A 24,656-nucleotide genomic window follows, 5' to 3' on the forward strand; every position below is an offset into this window, starting at 1 on the left:
CTGAGAGGTAGTACACTTTATTGACGGGTTCTCCTGGGTTCATCTAGCAATCCCAGACAAAGCTGGACCTGGCCTTGGCCAAGGTCCCGTCCATAAACGGAGTGCATCTCACACAAAACCAAGGGGCTGGGGGGCACATGAGGGAAGGCTGCCAGACGGGGTGGGGAACAAGGCAGGGCCAAGGGGCTAAAGCGCTGGGTGCAGGGCTGGGGCACCCGAGGCCCGGGCAGGCCTGGCCAGCCCCTCACTCCCCGATTGAGGTTCCTAGTGGTTCACAGTGAGACTGGCGTTGATTGGCAGGCGGTTGATGGGTAGACAGACCCTTTCCCACCCACCCTCGGCCTGACTCACGGAGCTGGGGGAGGAGAAAGCAAACCCAGCCTGTGCCCTCTGCTCTAGAAGGGCAAAGGAAAGAGCCCAGTTCTTCATGACATCCCCCAGGGTTGTTAGGAAGGGCAGCTGCTCACTCCTGGCTCAGAAGTTTCTAGAACATCTTAAGAGAACTTGCCCACCTTTGTCCCAATTAGAAAAACGTCTTGTTGAAATCTAGGAGTGAGTGGAGTGCTTTGAACCGAGTGGTAAAAAAGACCTGGCAGGATGTTGATTTAAAAAGGCGGCTCTACCTTTGCCGGGGTCTGGGTGGCCGGGTGGGGGGATCGGCAGAGGGGCTCACGGCAGCATGGGGCTGGAGGCAAGATGCGGGAAGCGTGAAACGTGGGACGTGGAGGCCGCCCTCCGGTGCTGCAGCCCGCACTCGGCGGGCCGGCTGCACGGGCACACGTGCCCGGCAGGTGCAGACCCCTGTCCCCCTGGGAGAGGCCAGGCTGCCTGTCAGGCCTTGTGACTGTCACTGCTGGGCGGCTCCTTGTGGCCAGCCGTGTAGTCCGAAGGGGGCTCAAGCCCCAGCATCTGCCGCTGTACCAGCTTGGCATAGAGGCCGCCCTGGGCCAGCAGCTGCTGGTGCGTGCCCTGCTGGACCACGCGGCCCTTGTCCAGCACCACGATGAGGTGCGCCCGCTCCACGGTGCTCAGCCGGTGCGCGATGATGAGCACTGTGTGCTTCTGCAGGTTGCCGTGGATGGCCTGCTGGATCTGCGGAAGCAGCAGGGAGCCAACTTGGGGGGAGGGTGCTCCCGCCACCCCGCTATGCCCTACAAGCCCGCCGTCCCCACCGCTCTGAGACCCAACTACTCATTTTTAAAATGAGGACTCACACAGAACCTGACTCCTGGCTTATTTTGTCTAAGAGAACTCAGGGTCTAACCTAAGGGAGGAACCGAACGAGGTGGAGATCTGCCCTTCCATCCAACCCCAAACCAGGCGTCCCCTTCCCCGGCGACCCCCAGACTCAGTTCTCCCACTATTCCTGCAGCTTCTCCTTCCCACTGTCCCCCTGGCTCCCACCGGGCTTCTGTCTGGTCCTGTCCATTTCTCCACATGGATAGTTTTCATTCTTCTTCTTTTGTCTGTCATGGAGTTTTAAACTCAGGGCCTGGGCGCTGTCCCTGAGCTCTTTTGATCAAAGCTAACACTGTACCACTTGAGCCACAGCACCACTTCCAGTTTTCTGGTGGTTCATTGGAGATAGAAGTCTCACTTCCTGCCCAGGCTTGGTTTTGAACTGTGATCCTCAGATCTCAACCTCTTGAGTAGCTAGGACTACAGGAGGGAGCCATCAGTACTCAGCTCATTTTGTTGTTTTATTGATCTTTATGATTTTGAAGGGCAGGAAATCAAAAACAGGGCCTTGCGCACTAAGCGGGTGCTTGACCCGGGAGCTACACCTCAGGCCCTGAGATATTCTAATCAGTTCTTGCTAAACACTTGCCCTGAACCCCCCAGGGCACCGTGTCCCACTTCAGCTCACTATCTGAACTCCTAGGGGAGCTCGGGCAGTGAAGCTGCCAGCCACACTGTCACTAGGTACATCCTGCAGATCAGAACCCACGAGCTGCAGGCACAGGACAGCCCCAGGCCAGCCATGCTGGTCAGTAATAACGGACTCACACTGGCTTGCCAATTGTACCAGCAGGTTAAAAATGGGAGCAGCCGGCCAGGGTTAAAGGGATATACTGGACTGTACTTTCTGCTTCATTTAAACCTTAAAAGTGCTCTAAAATCAGGCTGGTGGCATGGCTGCTCTACCAAGGTGAGGCTTTCAGTCCAAGTCCCAGTAGCAGCTACACCAACACCTGCTGGAGAAAGCCCTGTGTAGACAGGGTCATGGCCTGCCTGGGCCCCTGGAGGCCCTTTCTGGAAGCAATTACCAAAATGGCCTCACATGGGAGTCCTGCTCTTCTCAGATGCCCACCATTTCTAGCTCAGCGGGGCTAGAACCCAAAGTTCCCAGCTTGGATCACTGCCACGAGAGCCAGGGCTCATACAGCCACAGGGACATGGTTTGTACGTGTGGAAGCCCTGCTCCCCCCTCCCCACACCCTTGGTCCTACTTGTCACCTCTAGGCCAATGGAATGCAGTGCAGCTCTCCCTCGCCCATCACTAGTCACCGAACAAAACCTGGGTCAGGACTTCAGCTGGGCCTGTCTTTGGCAATGGCGCCCCCCAACCCCTCCATGCTGTCTGCTTCATATGACATCGGCCAGGGCAGTCCCCAGGCTCATGTCCTTGTTTGTTAGCTGTCTTCTCTGGGAACGGAAAGGCCATGGGGCCTGTGGGCCGTGTGTCTGACCCAGCTACCATGGAAACCCCAGTGCCTGGAACAGTGCCTTGTGCCCAGGGGCGGGGTCCATCTGTCATTAGCCATCCATGACTCTGGACCCTCTCTGCCAATGAAGAGGAGACAGGGAGAAGAGTCCAGGTCAAGGTCCCAAGGTCCTAGAAGCTGCAAGGTGGGGTGGGGCTAGAGCTCAGGGTCAGTACCTGTGCAAACCCTGGCTATGAGCCCCAGCACTACCAACACTTTTTTCTTTTTTTCTTCAGAAATAAGCTTGATGGCTTGGCACCAGTGGTTCACACCTGTCATCTCAGCTACTCAGGAGACTAAGATCTGAGGATCGCAATTCAAACCCAGTCTGGTCAGGAACGTCCGTGAGACTTTTTTGTCTTGTTTTTGCAGGTCATGGGGCCTGAACTCTGGGCCTGGTACTGTCCTTCAGCTCTTCATCTCAAGGCTAGTGCTCTACCACTTGAACCACAGTGCCACTTCTGGCTTTTTCTGCTTATGTGCTGCTGAGGAATCGAACCCAGGACCTCATGTATGCAAGGCAAGTGCTCTACCACTGAACCACCTTTACCAGCCCCCGTGAGACTCTTATTTCCAATTAACTACCAGAAAACAGAAAGTGGTGCTGTGGCTCAAAGTGGCAGAGCACTCGCCTGGAGCAAAAGATTCAAGGACAGTGCCCAGGCCCTGAGTTCAAGCCCTACTACTGACCAAAAAAACAGTAAGCTTCAGGATAGAGCTTCTAATCTAAGTCACCTAGTTGTGAGAACCTCTTGTTCCCACTTTTTAGGGCTTTAGCTTTGCCTTGAGCCCAAGATGGCTGGTCCCAGCAAATCCACCAGTCAGAGAGCTGATGCCTAGGACAGCCCTTCCCGTGCCTGCCAGGGGACACCTGGACACCTGGCACAGCTCTGCCACACAGCACTCACCAGGTACTCGCTCTCTGCGTCCAGAGCGCTGGTGGCTTCGTCCAGGATGAGGACAGGGGGGTTCCGCACCAGGGCCCGAGCCATGGCCACGCGCTGCTTCTGGCCGCCGGACAGCTGAGCGCCTTTCTCCCCGGTCTCTGTGGGGGGACACAGAGGGCAAGTCAGCAGGGAAGGCGGCCAGGCAGCCCCTGGAAAGGACATAAAACCTCTCCCGGCCACCCTGGACGCTAGGCTTTCTAGAAGTTTCAGAGTCTCCCTGGTGGGAAGCTCATGAAATGATGCTTCCGGCCCTGCATGTAAGCCATGCAGATTCAGGCCTTCCTGTTTATGGGATGCAAATTTCACCTGGGTGGAAGGAAAGGGGAGACAGCAGCGGCCCGAGGGCAGCGCCCCCCTCCCTCCCTCAGAGGGCCTCATCCCGAGGGTGGCCTCCAGGCAGGGCGGAGGATGCCGGCTCCTCACCTGTGCTGTAGCCATCCTGGAGCTCCATGATGAAGCCGTGGGCATTGGCTTTCTGGGCAGCCTCCACCACCATCTCAAAGGGCACAGCAGGCAGCCCGTAGGAGATGTTGTCGGTGATGGAGCGGGCGAACAGCACGGGCTCCTGGCTTACTAGAGAGATCTGCGGGAGGCAGGAGGAGGACGAGGCTGGCAATGGGTCCAGTCAGCTGTTGCCAGCAGCCTCACCAGCCAGGCCCGACTGACGCCAGGAGTCTCAGGTCTGAAACCCGATCTACACGCTCCACTCAGCTGCCTCTCCTTCCCAGAGGAGTACCACAGTTCCCAGACCCTCAGCCTCTCCATCCGACACACTGCCCCCTACCCCCACCCCGAGATTGCCGCTCTGGGCTAAGCCAAGTCCCCCGACCACCACGGGCAAGATCGCCACCTAGCCCTGTCTCAGTGCGGAGCAAATCGAGAGGGTGTGTTTAGAACGCTGCTCTGTGAATGCACCTCCCTGACTGTTGTCCCTGCCTTTCTAAGAACCAACTACTCCAACGAGCTGTTGCCTTATGATCTGGGGTAGGAGTGAGCATATGGGAAATATGATTCAAATCCTGGTACTGGCACTAAAATCAATAAATCAAGCTGGAAACCGGTGGTTTCCTCCTGCATCCTAGCTACTTAGAAGCTGCGGTTTGGAAAAGCGCTGTTCAAATCAAGCACAAGCAGAAAGGTCTATGAGACTCTAGCTCCAAAATAACGAGAAAAAAGCAGGGCTGGAGGTGTGGTTCAAGTGGTCGGATGTCACCTGAGCAAGGAAGCTGAGTGAGAGCGTGAGGCTGGGAGGGGAAGGGCGGGGGGAGCACGTGGGGGAGGCCGGGGCGGCAAGGCCAGGACGCTCACCACGCGGTGCAGGTACTTGTGGTCGTAGGCGCCGATGGGCCTGCCGTCCAGCAGCACCTGGCCGCCCTGCAGCGGGTAGAAGTTCTCCAGGATGTTGACGCAGGAGCTCTTCCCACTGCCCGAGGGCCCCACCAGGGCGGTCACCTTGCCCGGGGACAGGCTGAAGGAGACATTCTGCAGGGGACAGAGGCACCTGTGGAGTCCAGGCTCAGTCTTGAGGCTCCTGCCTCAGACACTCGGGGGTGCCCCTCCCAGCCCAGCCCACGCAGGACCCGCCCCATGCGTCCTGCCTTGGCTGGGTACGGCTGGCCCCGGGAGAGCCCCCTTCTAGGATTTGGAGGTGCCTTTAAATCACTGTTTCCTCTGCCCGCAATGTTCTTTTGGCAGTGAGCTACCTGCGCGGCCCCTGCTCCCCGGGCAGGTCTAAGCTCAAAGGTCACCTTGTCACCTCCTCCAAGAAGCCCTGAGGGACTCTTATCCTCAGCTCCCCCACGACCCCCAAACAGCTCCCCATCTATCATCAACTCCTCCTCCCCCCTCCTCCTCCTCCTCCTTCTTCCTCCTCCTCTTTTTGTTTTTTTGCCAGCCCTGGGACTTGAACTCAGGGCCTGGGCGCTGTCCCTGAGCTTCTTTTGCTCAAGGCTAGCACTCTACCACTTGAGCCACAGCGCCACTTCCAGCTTTTGCTGTCTATGTGGTGCTGAGGAATTGAACCCAGGGCTCCATGCGTGCTAGGCGAGCGCGCTATGCTAGGCCACCTTCCAGCCCCTCCCTATCTTCCTGTAGGAGTTCCCGTGGAGTCTCACTCTAGGCCTCCTGTGTTCCCAGCTGAGGTGCCTCTCACCTGCAGGACCTGCGTGTGGGGCCGAGTGCGGTAGGTGAAGGTCACGTTCTCAAAGTCCACCCGGCCCTCCAGGTGGTCAGGGGCCAAGATCCCATCGTGCACCATGGTCGGCTGCCGGTCGATGAACTCAAACACCTTCTCAGCAGCGCCCACGCCCTGCATCAGGCCGCTGTAAACGGAGCCCACCGACTGCAGGGAGGAGACACATGTTCCTGTCCCACCAGCACCCTGTGCTGACACCTACTCTGTGCCAGGGGTGCAGACCGAACAAGGACAGAATGGCAGCTTTGAGGGAAAGGCAGGAGGCCGCCTTGAGCAGACAATAACAATAATAATCTTTTTTTTTTGTCAGTAGTGGGTCTTGAACTCTGGGCCTGGGCACTGTCCCTCAGCTCTTCAGCTCAAGGCAAGCACTCTACCACTTGAGCTTCAGCACCAGTTCTGGTTTTCTAGTGGTTTATTGGAGATAAGAGTTTTACAGACTTTCCTGCCCGGGCTGGCTTTGAGCCGTGATCCTAAGATCTCAGCCTCCTGAGTAGCTAGGATTACAGGCATGAGCCATGGTGCCCAGCTTAATAATCATTTATAAAAGCAAGGAGAACAATAAAAACATGGTCGTTTGTGAGAACATTAGGAATCCGCCTCTCATGGTCCTTACCGCTAACTCTCACCGGCACCCAGCCTATTTTGTGCTGGTCCTGGGGCTTGAACTAAGGGCCTGGACACTGTTCTTGAGCTTTTTGGCTTAAAGCTAGTGATATACCCCTTGAGTCACAGCTCCACTTCTAGATTTAGGGAGTACTTAGTTGGAGATAAGCGTCTCCTGGACTTCCCTGCCCAGGCTGTCTCTGAAGCATGATCTTCAGATCTCAGCCTTCTGAGGAGCGAGAATTATAGGCGTGAGCCACCAACGCCTGGCATGATTGCAGTTTTTTAAAATTGGTTTTAATGTGTAGTCTACAGAAATAGATTCACCCTGGGTAAAAAAAAAAAGGGTAGCCATGTAAAGAAGAGTCATAATAGCACTTGTTTTATTGAGTACTTTTTTCTACAAATTTTGTTGAGATGATGCCTCATGGCGTAGCCTCAAACTTGAGATCCTCTTGCCCTCAGCCTCCCACGGGCTGGGATTACAGGTGTGTGCCACCACACCCAGCTTTTTGAGTACTCTCTATATTCTCTGAGGCACAGAGAATTCAAGTGACTTGCCCTGGGTCTCATTACCAGGAAGTGGCAGGGGCAGAATCTGAATCTACTTTCTAGGTCTGGCCTATCTTAAGCAATACATAATACAGGGGCTCCCTTGTCTGCAGGAGGGAGCTCTGAGGCGCTGTGCTGGCCGCGGGATGGAGCCCCAGTGGGCCACACCAGCGACGGCTCCATAATGGGCCTTTGTGGAATTTCTTCCCTTCTTCCCTGGGTGTTCCCACAGAAATCAGCGGCCCCCCAATCCCATCCCTTGGTCTGCTTGTTTGGGAACCCCAGTATCTTCCACCCTGTGGTGGTGTTCATAAGTGGGTGAAAGCAAAGTCCCATCCAGCTAGCATGGGTGAGTCACTCAGCCCCTCTGAGCCTCAGTTTCTTTTTCCAGAAGGGGAATTTCAACAGCATGTGACCTTCTCTGTCACCGCCCCCCAGCTTGGTCATGGGGTCACCTATCAGCAGCACTGTGACTCTTGAGGTTTCTCTGCTCTCTCCCCTATCCGCTCCCCACCCCGTCCGCTGCCCCTGCTCCCCCTCCCCCCCGGCCTCTCACCTCCATGCAGTCCCCCAGCACAAACTCATAGATGATGAAGGCGATGAGGTTGCCGCTGGTCATCTGGCCAGAGATGACCAGGTGGCCCCCGTAGTAGAGGATGCTGACCTGGACCACCAGCAGCGTGAGCTGGAGTGTGGGAGAAAGGGGTCTGGGTCACCAGGGGCTCTGCCTCAGATCCTGACCTCCCCGCATCCCCACACCCCAGAGGCTCAGCACACCCCCACAAACTGCAAGTCTAGCCACTGGCAGGATGCCTTGGAGCCATTCCCTCCGAGGCCCCCAGCTGGAGCAGGCTGTGCGCCTGGCCTGAGAACAAGGCTTTCTTTGTAGGCCAGGCTCACACACGATGCCCCTGAGTTCCTCTCTGGGCCCATCCTCCCCACTGAAAAGACTGTGGCTCAGAGAAGTCCGGGTGCATAGGCTCACATCACACAGCCAGCTGTGCAGCGTAACACGACGAGGTTTGTTCCCTCCCCATGAAGGAAGGGTGTGTCTGGGGGGCCTTGAGCTCTGTTCTCTGTTGTTTGGCAGGGGCGTCTGGGAGGTGAGTAGATTCTGTGTACCGGTGACAACACACAACCTGCCCAGGATCCCTCTCTATGCCTCCACATCTTAAGTTCAGAGCTGGAATCTAAATGCCAGTGGAGGCTGCAGTGACCCGTGTGAAGGGACTGCTAGGAGACTTAACCCTTTCTCTCCTCACTGGCGCTTTTGGGTGATGGCCTCCCAGGGAATCCCAGATAATCCCTGACCCTCATCTCCTTCGCTAAAACTCAGCCTTCCTCCCCCAGCTTGTTCCCAACCAGCCACTTCCCATGAGGCCATGGGGCAGTGGTGGGATCTGGTGCTCCCCATTCTCTGGGACATGGGGCACGCTAGGAAGTGGCCCAGGTGGGGTCCTGGCTGGCCTACAGGTAGGGTCTGCTAACATGTCTCCAGTTGGGAGAAGAAGGCTCCCACCCCCCTACCCTGGCACCCCACCCAGGCACAGGACAGCAGAGATGCCCAGAGGAAGCGCGCGAGAGCTGTGCCCTTTCCTAGAGGGATTCTCTGCCAACTTGCTGCCAACATGCAGGTCCTGGGCCAACATCCGAGGTGGGTGGATCTCCTCACATGCACACCCACCCCCCTGTGGCCAGGAGGTGGCCAGGAGGCCCTGGCCAGGTACACATACCCCACTGCCCCAGACATAGGACATGTAGGCGGCCGCCTCCTTCCTGTTCAGCTTGTAGACCTGCTGCAGCTTCCGCAGGTACACCTCCGCCTCCTCCTCCTCATTGGCGAAGCTCCGGACCGTCTTCATGGCGCTGATGGTTTCCTCGGCCGTGTTGCTGGCTCTGGCGAGGGCACTCTGGACCTCTTTGGAGAGTCTCTATGGGCCAGAAAGGAGGCCTCACAACAGAGGGCTCCACTAGCCTCCTGCTCTGGCCGTCTCTTGCTTTTCCGCCTCCAGCGGTGTCAGCTCAGGTCAAAAGGACAAGCCCACCTCCACTGGCCCCAGCTCCTCCTCTACACATGACAGACTCAGGGCACACCCCAGGGCGCTTGCACGACTATAGGGTGGGGACGGTCGAGTCATCTTCAGTATCCAAAAGAGGCTGCTCGCAATGAAGCGGTTGCGGATAAAAGAGCTTCAATACCTGGGCTGGGAGTGTGGCTTAGTGGCAGACTGCTTGCCTAGCATGCACGAACCCTGGGTTCCATTCCTCAGTACCACATACACAGAAAAAGCCAGAAATGGTGCTGTGGCTCAAGTGGTAGAGTGCTAACAAAAGAAGGTCAAGGACAGTGCCCAGGCCCTGAGTTCAAGCCCCAGGACTGGCAAAAAAAAAAAAGAAAAAGAAAAAGAAAGAAAAAGAAAACAGAAAATAAAAGACTTGGGGGCTGGGAAGGCGGCTCGGTGGTAGAGCGCTTGCCTTGCATGCCTGAGGCCCTGGGTTCGATTCCTCAGCACCACATAAGAAAAAAGAAAAAAGCCGGAAGTGGTGCTGTGGCTCAAGCGGTAGAGCGCTAGCTCTTGAGCTGAAGAGCTGAGGGACAGCGCCCAGGCCCAGAGTTCAGGCCCCACGACCGGACCCAAAAAAAAAAAAGAAAGAAAGAAAGAAAGAAAGAAAGAAAAAGAAAAAGAAAAGAAAAGACTTCAACACCTGATCCTACTCTGGCCTAGGAGCCGGAGGCCTTGGATGGCAATCCAGGCTGCACACCACACACTTAGGCAAGAGTCTGAGGCTTGGCGCAAAGATTCCAAGACTGCCAGCCAAGCCCTAAATGGTGGAGAAAGCCAGGGGCTGTGAAATCCCCACACTGTGTGACCAGAGGCAGATGGCAGAGCTGTGAGCTTTGTTGCAGCAGAGGCCTCTGGACGAGCTGTTCCAACGGCAGCAGCTAGACTACTAAAATTCCCAAAGCAGGAGAGCTGCCCGGGGCACGATGTCCCGTGACCCGTGTCAGGGCCCGTCACGGGGAACAGGCAGGCCTGGGAGCCACGCCGCACCCTGAGTCAGGTCTGGCTGTGGGTGATGTGGTTTGTGGGGATGACCGGCGGGGACAGTCACTACTCAGGCATGGTCTGGGACACGGGTGGAGCTTCCCAGAGGCCTCCCCCACCTGAACTTGGATAAGGGGTCTGAGGGGCAGAGAGCTGGGGACTGCTGGGGAGAGCTTGTGCCCACCCAGGCTGGGGGGCAGCTAGGAAGAAGGGAAGGAACCAACTCTCACCCCCAACTATTTACTTTCTCTCCTCAGTGAGGGACTGCAGGGAGGCCCGAGGCCCCTCCTGGCAGGGGCAGGGGGGGCTGCAAGGGTGCGTTCACTTGGTGCCAGGCAGAACACGCTCCCTTTGTGACCTTGACCTCAGGTCCTGGGCAGAGAGTCCTGCGGCAGGTCACCTGCACTTGTTATGGGACTCAGCCCTGCCTGCCTGGGTTCCGGAGAGTTCAGGGGTACTTGCCAATCCAGGAGGCAGGAGAGAGCGAGGCGCAGCATTCTCAGGAGGCATGGGGGGAGCCTGCTTTCCACCCCCAGCCGCCCCCCACCCATAGAAAGAGTGACGTGAGGGACTTCCGCCTTCCATCCTGGCTGTCCCCTCTGCCCTCACGTCCCCTCCCTTCCACCTCCTCGGCTTCCTAGAAGTTTCTCAGACACATGGGGCATGTTCCCGCCCTGGGGCTCTGCACCAACCGTCCTCTTTACCAGAACACACCGCCTTCTGCCCAGCTCCCGCAGATGCACGATGCTCCCTTCACACACCTCGGCATCCACCACCTGCCACCACGTCCCACACCACTAGCGCCGCCACAGCCAGTGTCCTCCATGATGCACCTCCCAGGGCCCACACACAGCAAGCGCTCAAATAAGCAGACGAAGGAACACCAACCCAGCCTCATGACGCCCCTTCCTAGCCCCTTGTGCCACCCCACCCCCAGCCTCTCCTAAGGGGACCCAGGGAGCAGCCAAGACTCAGACCACGGCGGGGACCAGCAGCCTACCTTGTAGTACTTGCCGTAGATGTTGGACACCATCATGATGATGGGGAAGCCCATGAACGTGACCAAGGACAGCTGCCAGGAGAGGCTGAACATGAAGACCACCACGCCCGTGACCTTGACTGTGTTCCTCAGGAAGATGTTGATGTTCTGGGAGACCAGGTCGCTGACCATGGTGGTGTCCGAGGTGAGGCGGGAGATGAGGTCCCCTGGAACACAGGCAGCTCAGCTCCTGCCGCAGCATCGAGGGCCGCTGTGGGCGCGGGGGACACTAAGGGCCTTGTGAGGCGGACACTGGGGAGTGTGGGCGGGACGGGGGTCTGGGGCGGGGGAGACGGCACTGCAGGGCTGGGGGAGCCAGTCACGCTCACCAGCATCTTCTTCCACCTTCCCGCTGAACCAGGAGATGGCTGAGGCTCAGAGCGGGAGGCCTGGCTCAGCACCAGACGCACCCGCCACTGAGCCAGCTTTTAAACCCGTGCCTGTCCCTGCCACTGCAGGGCAAGGAGCCCTCCTCTCACCTCGGAGGGACGGGCAGGTGCCCAGTGTGGGGCACCAGGCCGGGCTCCTCACAGCCCCGTGGGTCCCCAGACCCCAGAGGAGAAAACTGAGTGCTGGACCCAGGCTGCTGTGTCGGCAGTGGGCTGTGGCTGGCTCGCTCGCCCATCCAGCTGGGCCTCGGCCTCTGCCGACCGCAGGCTCCCATAGGGGAGCAAGCAGTGTGGCCTTCTGTCCCTACAGGAACCTCAGTGGCCTGGCCAGGGTCCTAGGGAGGCCACAGCTCACACCCAACGTCACCAGGGCACAGGCCAGGCCCGTGTGTGTGTTTCCACAGTGAATGCGACCTCGGGAAAGGCAGCCGAGCCGAGGCCACCCGAGCACCCGCTTGCCTCCTGGATGGGCAGCAAGCCACCCTACACGCCAAGCCCCCAGGGACCAACCTGTGCGGTTCTCGTCAAAGAAGCTCGTCTCCTGAGACACCAGCGAGCGGAAGAGACAGTTTCGGAGGCGAATGTTCAGTCTGGCAAATATGAGGGTAAAAATGCCGCCCCGAATACCTGCGGCAAATGAGCTAATTGCAGATAAGAGACATTATAGCACGACGTCCTTCCGACAGGTGACAGCACCACCCAGACAGCCCCACTCCGGCCGGGCCCGGGGCCCTGGGGCAAAAGCAGGCACCAACCTCAGGCCACTGCCCAGGGCCCGTCCCACTGCAGGGTGCCTCTCATGCCTCAACCAGGGTCCCCACCGCCAGGGCAGGGGACCCCAATCTACCAGCAGGCCCCCTCCCTTCAGCACACACGGGGCGGGTCCATCTTTTAGAAGATAGCCATCGCGAATGCCAGAGGAGCCCCAGGACAAGAAGGTAGAGCCCAATCAAAGCCGTTTGGGGAGCTGGTCACCATGGTAATGGACCAAGGGAACCTGTCTTGAACCTCCCCGGCCCCTCCCCACTCCTGGGTACAGGCCTGGGCGTGCGGGACAGAGTGGCTACCTGCCGATGGCCAGCAGACACACCACGACCACCGCCGTGCTAAACTGGTCCATGCTCTTCTGGATGACGATGCTGTCGATGGCTCTGCCCGTGTAGTAGGGCAGGAAGGTCTCGCCTGCAGGAGGCAGGGAGGTTCAGGGAGGCTGGGTGCACCTGCGAGGCCTCTCCTCCCGGCACGCTCTGCTCCCCCACACCCACCCCAAGCTGCGGGTGATCCCTGTCTTCAGAGAACAGGCACAGGAGACCCTTGGTTATAAACCAGACCCACTGGGCTCATGCGAACAGTGACGGCCAGCAGGCATGGAGGGCGCACAGCGGAGGCTGCCGGGGATGCTGGGAGCCATGGGAAGGGGACAGGCTGAGGTACAAGGCCACACCGGGCCACACCGGGCCACACAGCTCGTCGGCTGCTGATGGCTGCCAAAGGCAGCTTCACATCTCCTGGGTGGAGAGTCAGAGTCCAAAGTCTACAAGCCCACAGTGCTGCTGCTCTGGTCCCCGAGTGGCTGCCAACTGCCCTTCACAGCCTGCAGGTGACTTCTCCCCCATGTGTCTCTAGAACAACCCTGGAGATTCAGAGAGCCCTAGCAACTTGCTCAGGCCACAGAGCAAGGGCTGGGGAGACCCCGGGCTCAAGGTTTCCCATATGGGCCCTTCTTCATTGTCCCTTTCTGCCCCCCTAAATTCCTATGCTTTTTTTGGGGGGGGTCCAGTGGTGGGGCCTGAAAGGAATCGAACCCAGGGCTTCATGAAAGCTAAGCAAGCCCTCTGCCACTGAGTCACCTTCCTAGACCTGTGGAGGATTTTTTGAGCGGTTTTAAGTCACAAATGAAGTACGACCCTCTTGCAGGGTTTCAGGTCCATCAGAAGGGTCTAGAGAGTAGGCTGGCCCCCTCTTGCCCTCTGATTTTGCCACATGAAGACACAGCGTCCCTCCCCTCCAGTTGCTGTCCCTCCCCTTGGAGGCAACCAGACCTCATCCTGGAACAGACCCTACACCTGCCTGCGCCTTGAGTCTGCTCTTCCTAAGCTCCAGACTGTGGAGAAGATATTCCTACTACTTATAAGTTACCCAGGCTATGGGGGTTTGGAGCAAGATACTTGCCCACGCCCCAACTCTAGAATGCCTACTCTCCTGGAAACATCACCACTGTCCTAAGATCTACAGGCATGGCAGCTCCTTCCACAGGCAAGTTAGGTAGAAGCTGGGCATGCAGTTGACACTCAATGAAGGTCAATGAATGGAGCCTGGGCAGCTCTCCTTGACTCGGCCCTGGCCGGCCAGGCATTCTATGTGACTCTGGCGCCCTCTACTGGGCATGGAGCAGAAGCCAGGAGGTGGCAGCCCAAAGGGCCTCCCACCCCCAGGTCTACATACAGGGAAGACCAGGTCACTGGCAAGCTGGCAAGCGCTGACAGCCAGTGCAGATGACAATAACAACCCCACTGGGTGCTGGGTACCCTGCAAGGCATTATGCAGATGCCTGAATCTGCAGTGTCACGTGACTGAGCCTCTAAATCCTGCTGCCACACCCCCGCCCACAGGGCTCCAAGCTGCCAGGCTCACCCACATCTCAGTACTGCACCTCGGTGCTGCTTCTGCCCTCTCCTTCCCCTCCACCAGGAGAAGTGGAATCCTACTGATGCTCTCTCAGGTCTCGTTTCCCTGCTGCTCAACACAGTCCTCTGCCCCCACTCAGCCTGAATGACAGCACCTCTCCCGAGTGACCTTCATCTTCTCCCCTTCCCCCCTTGCTCACCCTGCTCCAGCTTCACTGACCTCTGTTATTTTTTTAACCCATCAGGCACCTCCCTACCTCAGGACTTTTGCGTGGCTGGTTCCTTGCTTGGAACAATCTAATCCCAGATCCATTATCTTTGAACTCTTATCTTCTTCAAACCCAAATGCCACCCAGTGTTCCCATAGCTTTGATATTTTTAACCTTCCTATTTGTGGAAATACTTTCCTTCCACTGAGAAGGAATTGGAGCTCAGAGTGGTTAAGTCACTTCCCCACATTTACATGGTTGGGTGCCAAGAAACCCATATTAAAGGATCCTAGCCAGGTGTGGCGGTCACACTGTAATCCTGGCACTGGGTCACAAAGTTTGTGCTACATCCCAAGGCCTTGTCTCAAAAAGCAAAGCACAACGCCAACAACAAAATAATCATGACTTGGGAAATACTCAACACTGCAAATGGCCTTATCCCCAGTGGGTAGTGGCAGGGGTTTCTTTCTTTCTTCCATTCCTGCCCCTCCCTTCCTTTCGTCCTTCCATTACAGGGTACAGAAAAGGGCTGGCAGGAATGAATGTTGATCGAACTGTTTGCTGAACATGATCTCATTAGCCAGCATTCCCGTTTACTGCTGCTTTTGCTAGACACCAGGCCTCATCTAGTTTAATTCTTAGGACAGCCCATCAATTCTCAGGATAGCTCATCAAAGCTCCCATTTCCAGATGGGAAACCAAGGCTTGGATAAGTTAGATAACTTGACTAAGGTTCCTGAGTATCGACCTGAGTCCTTGACTTTTACTCAACCCCTCGAGCTGGATGGGCTGTAGAGCATCAGTTTTTTCTGATAAGATACCAGGGCCTGCATAGACAGGTGGCCATTCATTCCTGTACTCATTCATGCCGTGAGCATCTATGCTGGACCTGGGGTGACTCAGGCCTGGTAGGGAGGCAGGATGGGGTTGGAGACTTCAATCACCAACACCATCACTGCGGTGCAAAGACCACAGTTAGTAGAACGCAAGGAGCTTCTGAGGGGGCATCTGGGTCTGACACCCGAGTAGGAGGAGCTGTCTGGTTAAAGAGAAAGGGCCCCCCAATATTGAGTCACTTCCTGCATGCTGAGAGCTGTTTGAGGCATCTTACTCCCTAAATGTCCCCCCCCCCCGCAAAAAAAAGCATATGTGGTGATGGCACAGTGGTGGGTGTGGAACTTCTAGGAGGTGGGGCCTGCTTGGAGAAAATGTCACCGGGGTGCTGACTTGGAAGGGCTTATGGGATCCCGGCTCCGTTCTCTGTCTCTCTGCTTCCTGTTCTCCTCTGCTTCCTGTCTCTCTGCTTCCTGCTCTCTGCTTCCTGCTACTGTAGAGTGAGCAGCTTTGTTCTACCACACACTGTCGCCTTGACGTGTTGTCCCACCTGCAGACAACTGAGTGGGCTGACTGGCAGACTAAGACCTCCGAAAGGGCTGGGATGTAGCTCAGTGGCAAAGCGCTTGCCTAGCCAGTGCCATGTCCTGGGTTCGATCCCCAGTACCAAAAAAGAAAAGACAAAAAAAATACAGTTAAAAAAAACCCCTCAAACATAAAACCTCCGAAAAGATGGCTAAAAGATGCCTTCCCTCCGTGTAAGTGGGCTGTCTCAGGCAGCCTGGCACTGCACTACACAGCTGGCAGACACAGGACTTTGAGGTCACATTTTAGGCATAGGGGCAGAGATCTTCAGAGAGTCTGAGCAACAGCTATGATGGGGTGGGACTTAAAAGGATGTCAGAGGCGGGAGTTGGTGGCCTATAATCCTAGCTACTCAGGAGGCTGAGATCTGAGGATCGCAGTTCAAAGCCAGCCCAGGCAGGAAAGTCTGTGAGACTCTTATCTCCAATAAACCACTCGAAAACCAGAAGTGGCGCTATGGCTCAAGTGGTAGAGCACTTGCCTTGGGACAGCGCCCAAGCCCAGAGTTCAAGCCCCATGACTAACAACAACAACAACAACAACAACAACAAAAAGGATGGCAGGTAGATTTTGGCAGAAAGGAGGAAGGAGGAGAAGAGTCTGGCCTTCTCTGAAGATAGCACCCTCCTGGGCACTGTCCCTCTAAGTTAACATTTTACCCCCTCACAACAGCTAACGTTCCCAGATGCTCAGCTTTGTGCTCAGTCTGTCCTGTTCTGATTCAAGCATCACGAGGCTGTGAGAGGTCTCCCCTGAGCCCTGAGACCCCACAGAAGAGGGGCCATGAGGTTCAGAAAGGCTCACAAGCTTGGTAAGGTCACACAGCTTGTACCCAGCCTTGGACTGCCAGAGGCTGAGGAGTTGGAACCCTGCCGTGCCCACCGTGCCCGAAGGGACCAGACCTAGAGTAACAAACACACCCTACATCCAAACCAAGAGAGGCTGACACAAGCAAAACTCACGCGAGGCAGAGGCATGTAGCACATGCTGGTCGTCCCAGCTCTCGGGAAGCAGAGGGGGGAGGACTGAGGTTTGATGGCAACCAACCCTGTCCAAGCCAAACTAAAAGCATGGCTCAAGTGGCAGAGTGTCTGTCTAACAAGGCCCTCAGTTCAATCCCCAGTACACCCAAAACATTAAAAAAAAAATTTAAAACCGCAGGAAGCCAGGCCTCACAATCTTCATTCTATTCAGTTTACACCAGAAACCTTGAGGCCCAGACGCCTCAATCCCAGAGACCAGGCCCAGGTCTGCCACGGTCACGGGAAATGTGTGTGAAGAAAGTTATCATTTAAGAGAAAAAGACCCAAAACAACTCAAAAGGCCGACTCAAAACTGGAAAACCTATACTACAGTCACACAGTATAAACGGTACAACCAAAGGAGAAACAAAAGTCCTGAGGGGGAAAGTTCCAGAATGTATTAAGTGAACAGAGCAAGAAGCAAAAGGCATGCTCCAGATGGAGCAAGGGGTGCTGCAGGCCGCTGCTAAGCAAACAACGGAAGCACCGAAAGAGGGAAGCAGCCAGGTGCTGCTGGCGCACGCCTGTAACTCCAGCTGTTGAGAAGGCTGAGATGGTTCAAAGCCAGCCTGGTCAGAGAAGTCCCTGTGAGACTCTTACTCCAAAAGTGGAAGGAGTACTGTAGCTCAAAGTGGTCGAGCTCTAGCCTTGAGCAGAAGAGCTCAGGGACAGTGCCTAGACCCTGAGTTCAAGCCCCACGACCAAAAAAAAAAGGAAATAACCTGTTTCCTTGCTCACCTGGAAGGTTCTAGAACCTTCCCCTATAGTGTGTTCTGGGTGGGAATGTTTTGTTTTCATCTCACTTGAGGTCTGAACCATGTTAAGTAAAATGCTACACATTCAAAAGGGAAGAAGAGACTGGCCATGGCGGCTCACACCTGTAATCTCAGCTACTCTGAACAGAGATTGGGAGGTTCCTGGTTCAAGGCCAGCCCCGAGGTTAGCAAAACCCCACTTCAATCAAAAAGCAGGGTGTGGTTACATGGAAATATGACCACAGCTGGGGTCCCAGAAGATAGGAGGATCGCAATCTGAGGTCAACCCTGGGCAAAAATGTGAGACCCGCAGCCCACACACTTGAAAAAATAACTGGGTGTGTGGTTCAAGTGGTAGAGTGGCTGCCTAGCAGATGCGAGACTATGAATTCAAACCACAGTACTGAAAGAAAAAAAAAAAAAAGGCAGAGGAGGTGGCGGGTCTCCCCGCAGAGCTCCCGGGCTGCAGCGTGGGGGCCTCACTTACCCAGAGCTGCCATGATCAGGAAGAAGGAGGCGGCCACGAGGAAGGCCACGTCGGGCTTGGTGTAGGAGAGCAGCTTCTGCAGCGTGGCGCCAGATGCCTGCTCAGCTGGCGGCCGGCCTTCCCCGTGGAAACCGTCAGCCTCGGCACCTGCACCTGGCTCCAGGGTCTCGGCGTCGGGCTTCACAGTGGACAGCAGCCACCAGAGCAGGAAGGAGGCAACAAGAGACACGTAGGTCCACACGAAGAGGGCCCAGAACCACGGGTCCCGGATGGGCCTGCGGACCTCAGAGAAGAGCAGCAGCTTGACCATGGCGTAGATGCCCACGAAGAGGCACACGAGGGTGATGACGACCCAGGAGGCCCGCAGCCGACGGGGCCCCAGGGCGCTGTTCTTGGCCACACCGATGGTGGCCCCCAGGAGCAGGCAGCTGCGGTACAGGCAGGCGGCCCACAGGTCCAGCACCGAGTCGAAGATGTTGAAGTGGCGGATGTCCTCCAGCAGGCTGCGGTCAAGGTGGCTGAAGGCATAGATGGCCGTGGTCACACCAACGTCCATGCTCATGAAGGCCAGGGTCACCACCACCGCCCTCCACAGACGCATCCTGGTAGCTGGCAGTGGGCAGGGACCGAGGACAGGCTCACCGCGGCAAGGCCATCACTGTCTGCAGGGAGAGGCCAGACCTACAGGGGAACAAACAGTGGGCATGGGGGGGGGTTCAGCTTGCTACCTGGGGCTTGATGAGCTTGGGTAAGATACTTGGCGTCGCCGAGCCTCCGTTTCCTCATCTGGGAAACAGCAATGAACAGAAGACTGACAGTGTTAAGAGGCTCCCATTCATCCAAATAATAGTATTTCCAGGGCATTTCTTTGGGTTGGGGTCTTAGCCATGAACAAGATCCATACTGATCCAGGCCCCACAGAGAGGGGGAGCACACGGGGGACACCTGTGATAAGAAAACCATGTAGAGTGCTGGGGCTGGGGCGGGGCGGGCAAGGATGCTGCAGAGGTCCATAGGTGGCGCTGTGCTTAACACACAAACCTCTCAAAACCCAGGTCCTCGTGTGGAAATGACGACGTGAAGTTCAGGGCACGCACGTGAGTCCTGGGCACGGTGCATGGCACAGAATTCGTACCGCTGGTTGCTGTCGGCGATAGACCAGGATGCGTCAGGCAACCTGGACCCTCTTACAGCAGGAGGAGGGCTGAGGGGTGCAGGGGCGGCCCGCAGGTCCCACACAACCCAGACAGCTCTTGTCTGCTTGGCAGAACCCAGCCCAGGCTGACTAAACCCCCCCGCCCAGGCTGAGAGTCCCCCAACCCAAGCTGCCCCCCAGCCCTAGGGCCTGGTAGGGATCTGTAGCTCAATCACTACGTTGTCCTAGCACGTCCTGCACTGGGACTGGGGGTCTCAGAGCTGAGGGGCACCAGGCCTGGGCCTGGTGGTCTGGGGCTGCAACTGGAACTTGTCCAGGGCAGGGCTGGGGCCAGGCAGTGGAGCCCCTGAACCCCTCCTGACCGATTCTTCCTGGGATGGGCCTCTGTAGTCCCCCCTGAAAATGGGTCAGTCTCTGAGCCCTATGTGAAGGGCTCAATCATGCCTGGTCTAGACTAGACCTTCTCCCCACGACATGAGAGGATCACCCAATTTTTTCCTATGGGGAAATGGAGGTACAGAGTGACACAACCACCTACTTCAGATACTCAGCCAACAAGGACCCAAATCAAGACTTAAACTGAGATGTGAAGGACCCCAGCATGCAGTAAGTGCCCGGTAATTGCAGCACAGTTATGTAAGCCAGCACTTTCTATGGGCCTGCCTTGTGCTAGTAGTGCCTCTTGTGTTGACTTAACCCTCCAAAAAGCTTTGTGAGGTCTGCATTGTGGTCAACCCCAGAGAAGCAAATAACTTGCCCAAGGGCACACAGCTGGTGGACGGCACAGCTGTCTGGATGGAGTATGGCTCTTAACTGTTAAGCTAAGAACCTCTCAGTACAGCGAGTGCCCACAGGGCATGCCCATTAAGGGAACACAGGGTCTGCCTCACAAGGCCCAGTCAAGTCAGGACGGTGACAGCCACAGCCCACACGTTAACACTAACACTATGTACAAGACACCTTGCTAAGCAACTTGCATCAATGCAAGAGCCTGACAAAGTAGCTTCTACTATTTTACAGTTGAGAAAACAGAAGCACAGAAAGATCAAGTGACCTGCCCCAGGTCACACAGCTAAGCAGAGCTGGGCTGTGAGACTTCAAAATCTGGATTCCTGCCAGGTGTCAGTGGCTCATGCCTGTAATCCTAGCTACTCAGGAGGCTGAGATCTGAGGATCACGGTTCAAAGTAAGTCCAGGCAGGAAAGTCCATGAGACCTTTTTTTTGGTCCAGTCGTGGGGCCTGAACTCTGGGCCTGGGCGCTATCCCTCAGCTCTTCAGCTCAAGGCGAGTGCTCTACCACTTGAGCCACAGCACCACTTCCGGCTTTTTTCTTTTTGCTTATGTGGTGCTAAGAAATCGAACCCAGGGCCTCAGGCATGCAAGGCAAGCGCTCTACCACTGAGCCACCGTCCCAGCCCCGAGACTCTTCTCTCTAATAAACCACTAGAAACCGGAAGTGGTACTGTGGCTCAAGTGGTAGAGCGCTCGCCTTGAGCTGAAGAGCGCAAGGACAGCACCCAAGCCCAGAGTTCAAGTCTCACGACCAACCGAAAAAAAAAATCTGGGTTCCTGCCAGGTGCCAGTGGCTCACACCAGTAGTCCTAGCTACTCTGAGGATCACAGTTCAAAGCCAGCCTGTGCAGGAAAGTCCATGAGACTCTTATATCCAATAAAACTACTAAGAAAAAGCCAGAATTGGTGCTGTGGTACAGTGCTAGACTTGAGCACAAAGATGCTCAAGGTCAGTGCCCAGGCCCAGAGTTCAAGCCCCAGGACCAGTTTAAAAAAAAAAAATCTGGGGCTGGGAAGGTGGCTCAGTGGTAGAGCGCTTGCCTTGCATGCTCAAGGCCCTGGGTTCGATTCCTCAGCACCACATAAGAAAAAAGCCGGAAGTGGCGCTGTGGCTCAAGTGGTAGAGTGCTAGCCTTAAGCTGAAGAGCTGAGGGACAGAGCCCAGGCCCAGAGTTCAGGCTCCACAACCGGACCCCCCCCCAAAAAAAAAAATCTGGCTGGGAAGGTGGCTCAGTGGTAGAGTGCTTGCCTTGCATGCATGAAGCCCTGGGTTCAATTCCTCAGCACCACATAAGCAGAAAAAGCTGGAAGTGGCGCTGTGGCTCAAGTGGTAGAGTGCTAGCCTTGAGCTAAGGAGCTGAGGGACAGTGCCCAGGCCCAGAGAGTTCAAGCCCCACAACCGACAAAAACAAAATATCTAGGTTCTCTATTCCAAAGCTCTCATGGTTGAGCAGAGCCCCGTGCTAGGGAGGTGGATCTGAGATGCACCTCCAGGCAGATTCAAGCCTGTCTTGGGCTGTCACTTGCTTACTCAGCAGCTCCAAAGAGAGCCGGGGCCAACTGGGGTGAGAGCGCGGAGGGGTGAGACGGCAGGCGCTCTGTCCTGGCTGGCCCTTGCTCGGGCCCAGCCCGCCGCGCTGGCCCGCTGCGCTGGCCCGCCGCGCTGCCCGTGCTATCTGGCTCCGATCTGCTGCAATGCAGAGGCCTCGGGGAGAGTGAGTGGGCGAGCTCCAGTCCGAGACCAGGAAGGGGAGCTCCTGGCCCAGCGCCGCCTGGGGCTCCTGCCAGTCACTGCCCGCTGCACGACAGCCTGCCAGCCACCTCGGCTGCGGCCTCCGGTAGGTGGGCACAGGGATCTGGGCCCCTCACCCAGGCTGAGGGTCGGAGAGGCTCGGCTCAGCCAGAGACGCCTCCAGCTTCCAGGCACTGGGGGAATTCCCTCCTGCTAGGCCCGCGGCCCAGGCAGCCAGTTGCCCACCTGGGGGCCCTATTTGTTTGTTTGGTGCTGAGGACAGCCGGTGCTGGTGCGCAGCAAGCAGACGCTCTGCCACTGAGCTACACTCTCAGCCCCAGCTATTCACCTTCCTCAGAATACCCGACACTCCTAGGACCAGCATCACAGACGATGGAAGCATGTCCTGCAGAAGAGTGGAGGTAAGGCTTCTGCAGGGCTGTCCAGGGCGCAGGCACCATAGTACCAGGTCCCCGCCCCCAAGAGCAGAGTCCTTCCACTCCTTGTGAGCAACATCCAACTGGGGCCAGGTTGGGTTACAGTGGGGGGGGGGGGGGGAGGGAGTAGGGAGTAGGTTGTTCAGTTATTTTTAAAGTTACTGAGCAGGAAAACAAAGGGGACAAGACCACAAGCTAAGGCTGCTAGGTGGGAGGACGGGACGTGAGGATACTTGGAGGCGCATCCTGCCCTCCACTGCCTGACTACAAGGACGCAGCCGGCTCCTGCCGGGAGAGCAAACTGTGGGCACATGGGTGATATGCATGGCCCAAGAGACGAGGACAAGGTGGTGGCCAAAGGCCAGAGCAGGCCCTACTCAGGGCACACACAACCTGGCCCAGAAAGCCAGGGACAACTCTACTTGACCCCCAAATGCTACGAGTGGCCCAGGACTGGCCAGTGACCCTAGGCCCAGTGTGTGTGGGGAGGGGTCTTAACAAAGGCTTTCCTTTCCAACAGAGGAGATCAGGGATGGCACCGGTAGCTGGTAGCTCAGAAAAGCCAGGCTGGGACACAAAGATACTAAATAACGATCATCAAACACAGCAGCTATCATTTTTGGGGTGTTCCTAAGCGGATAACCCCCCACCCCCGCCCAGTGACCCACTACCCTGGGTAGCTCGGATCACCATGCCCCTCCCAGCTGGACACGTTAAATGACGCTAGGAAAGTCATAGGTGAAGCAGAATGAAAACCTGAGGCGTCGCCACTGGGGGTCCTTGCAGGGCCACAGAGGCTCATCGGGAAAGGTCTGGACTTGGTGCCCCAGTGGTCCTAGCTCATCTTCTCTGGGTGGGCAGAGCCCTGGAAGGACCGGTCACTGCTCGCTGGCAGGATGGGGCTGCGACGGGGTTCGGGGAGCAGCGGCCCCCCTGGGCCGGCCCCCCCGGCTGGGGCTGACCCTCTCCCTCAGACTTGGGAAAGTAGCTTCAGGTAGTTGTGGCTTCAGGCCCAGCAAAGTGGGGACAGCCTCCTCGGGTCACCTGGAGCTGGGGCGGGGACAGGAGGGAGGGCATCGCCGGGCTGGGCCTAAAAGCTATCTCAATTAACGCCCGCGGGGAGGAGGCTGGGCACCGGGGAGGGGCCGCGGGCCGCAGACCCGCCTCGGGCGCGGGGAGGGCCGGGCCGCCCCCGCCGCCGTGGGGGTGGGGAGGCTCGCGCGGCGCGGGCCGGGGGCCGGCCGGGCCCCGCGCCCCCTCACGACGCGGCCCGCGCGCCCTCGGCCCGGCGCCGGCGCCGCCGCGAGCTCGCCGCGGCGTGCAACACCCGTCCCGCGGCGCGGCGGGGTGCGGGCGCCGCCGGGGTGCGGGCCGGGAGCGGCCTCGCCGGGGAGGCCGCCAAGGGCGCCGAGACGCCCGCTCCCCGGCCGCCCTGCGGGGCGCGCCCTCGGCCCGCGCTGGGTCGGGGGTCCCGGCGCCGCGCCCTTACCTGTGACCTGGCACCAGGTGCGCCGGGGAAGGGGCGCGCGGCGGAGCCGGGTCGCCGGGGACGCAGGTGGCGCGCCGCTCATCCGAGCCCGCGCGGGGCGCTGCGCTCGCTCCGCCCGCCCGCCCGCCCGCGGCCGCTCCCGCCTCCCGCCCGCGCTGCGCCGCGGCAAGGTCGGAGCCGAACCCCACAGGCGCCGCGGCCGGCAGGGCAGGGGCGGGGCCTCCGCGGGCTGGGGGCGGGGCTTCCGCGACGGGGCGGGGCTTCCGCGGCAAGCGGCCAATGAAGCCTAGCGGGCGGGGCTGGAGCCGCCCAGGCTCGAATCCGTCCCGCCCCCGCGGCACCTGCCGCGACCCCAAGTCGCCCGGCCCCGCCGGCCCCCCCCCCCCCCCCCCCCCCCCCGCGCCCCGGGCTCCTCGCCGGACGCCTCAACCCGTCCTCGGTGGGTATGAATGGGCGGGCGTGCCGGTCTTTAACAGGACAGAGCGTTCTCGCAGGGACAGCCTGCCAGCCCAGAGCGATGGACGGGGTTTATGACCCTGGTCCAGACACTCATCCGCCCACAACTCCCGAGGAAGCTCCCGGTGCGTGCCCCACACCATCCCAGGGCTTGAAAGGCCGGGCACGGTCGGGGCGGGGGACCTGGAGTCCAAGGGCTCAGAGTTGGCCTGAGCGATTTAGTGAGGCTCCCACCTCTTTAAAAAAAAGTTTTTAAATTGGATTCAACCATGAACCAATCACGATCCCTTCTTCAGGAACTGACAGACTAGTGAGGAATCAGACTACACATAACAGGCAAAGTACACACACGTTAGAAGGGAATACTTCTGTTACAGGCAGAAAAATGAAGTGTTCTGGGGTAGGGAGGGCAGGCGGCCCTGTAGACTAGGTTCTAGGTCCCAGAAATGTAGACTTTGTAGAGCGGGGGAGACAAGAAAGTCTCAACCAAATAAGAGAATTTCAAGTTATAGTAAGTTCTATCTTTCTTTTCGTGCCAGTCCTGGGGCTGGAGCTCAAAGCCTGGGCACTGCCCCTGAGCTTTTGTTCTCAAGGA

At 57.6% G+C, this 24,656-nt stretch overlaps 1 protein-coding gene across 3 annotated transcripts; it reads right to left on the reverse strand.

Moving 5' to 3' along the window:
- Position 1: 1 nt before the first annotated feature.
- Positions 2 to 23,690, reverse strand: Abcb9 (ATP binding cassette subfamily B member 9). 3 transcript variants are annotated; one of them, XM_070024809.1, is made up of 12 exons: positions 23,606 to 23,690; positions 17,999 to 18,679; positions 12,547 to 12,661; positions 11,990 to 12,120; positions 11,052 to 11,257; positions 8,738 to 8,935; positions 7,561 to 7,689; positions 5,805 to 5,993; positions 4,961 to 5,134; positions 4,076 to 4,235; positions 3,614 to 3,750; positions 2 to 1,092 (listed from the first exon to the last, which is right to left on the reverse strand). In XM_070024809.1, the coding sequence occupies exons 2-12, from the start codon at positions 18,597 to 18,599 to the stop codon at positions 832 to 834; spliced, it is 2,301 nt and encodes a 766-aa protein (XP_069880910.1). In that variant the 5' UTR covers positions 18,600 to 18,679; positions 23,606 to 23,690; the 3' UTR covers positions 2 to 831. The 3 variants fall into 3 exon arrangements, with proteins under 3 accessions (XP_069880910.1, XP_069880912.1, XP_069880911.1); XM_070024811.1 differs by lacking the exon at positions 23,606 to 23,690 and adding an exon at positions 22,873 to 22,899; XM_070024810.1 differs by lacking the exon at positions 23,606 to 23,690 and having other exon boundaries at positions 17,999 to 18,908.
- Positions 23,691 to 24,656: the final 966 nt, after the last annotated feature.

Source organism: Dipodomys merriami, unplaced genomic scaffold (genome assembly GCF_024711535.1).
Source record: "Dipodomys merriami isolate MVZ:Mamm:240054 unplaced genomic scaffold, mDipMer1.0.p SCAF_163, whole genome shotgun sequence".
NCBI lineage: Eukaryota > Metazoa > Chordata > Mammalia > Rodentia > Heteromyidae > Dipodomys > Dipodomys merriami.

Excerpts from the sequence above, each read along its gene's own strand:
- Abcb9 (XM_070024809.1), bottom strand. The coding sequence starts at position 18,599 with ATGCGTCTGTGGAGGGCGGTGGTGGTGACCCTGGCCTTCATGAGCATG. Across the intron at positions 5,135-5,804 it reads CCCACACGCAGGTCCTGCAG|AATGTCTCCTTCAGCCTGTC; the intron begins GTGAGAGGCACC and ends TGTCCCCTGCAG. Across the intron at positions 1,093-3,613 it reads ACGCAGAGAGCGAGTACCTG|ATCCAGCAGGCCATCCACGG; the intron begins GTGAGTGCTGTG and ends CTGCTTCCGCAG.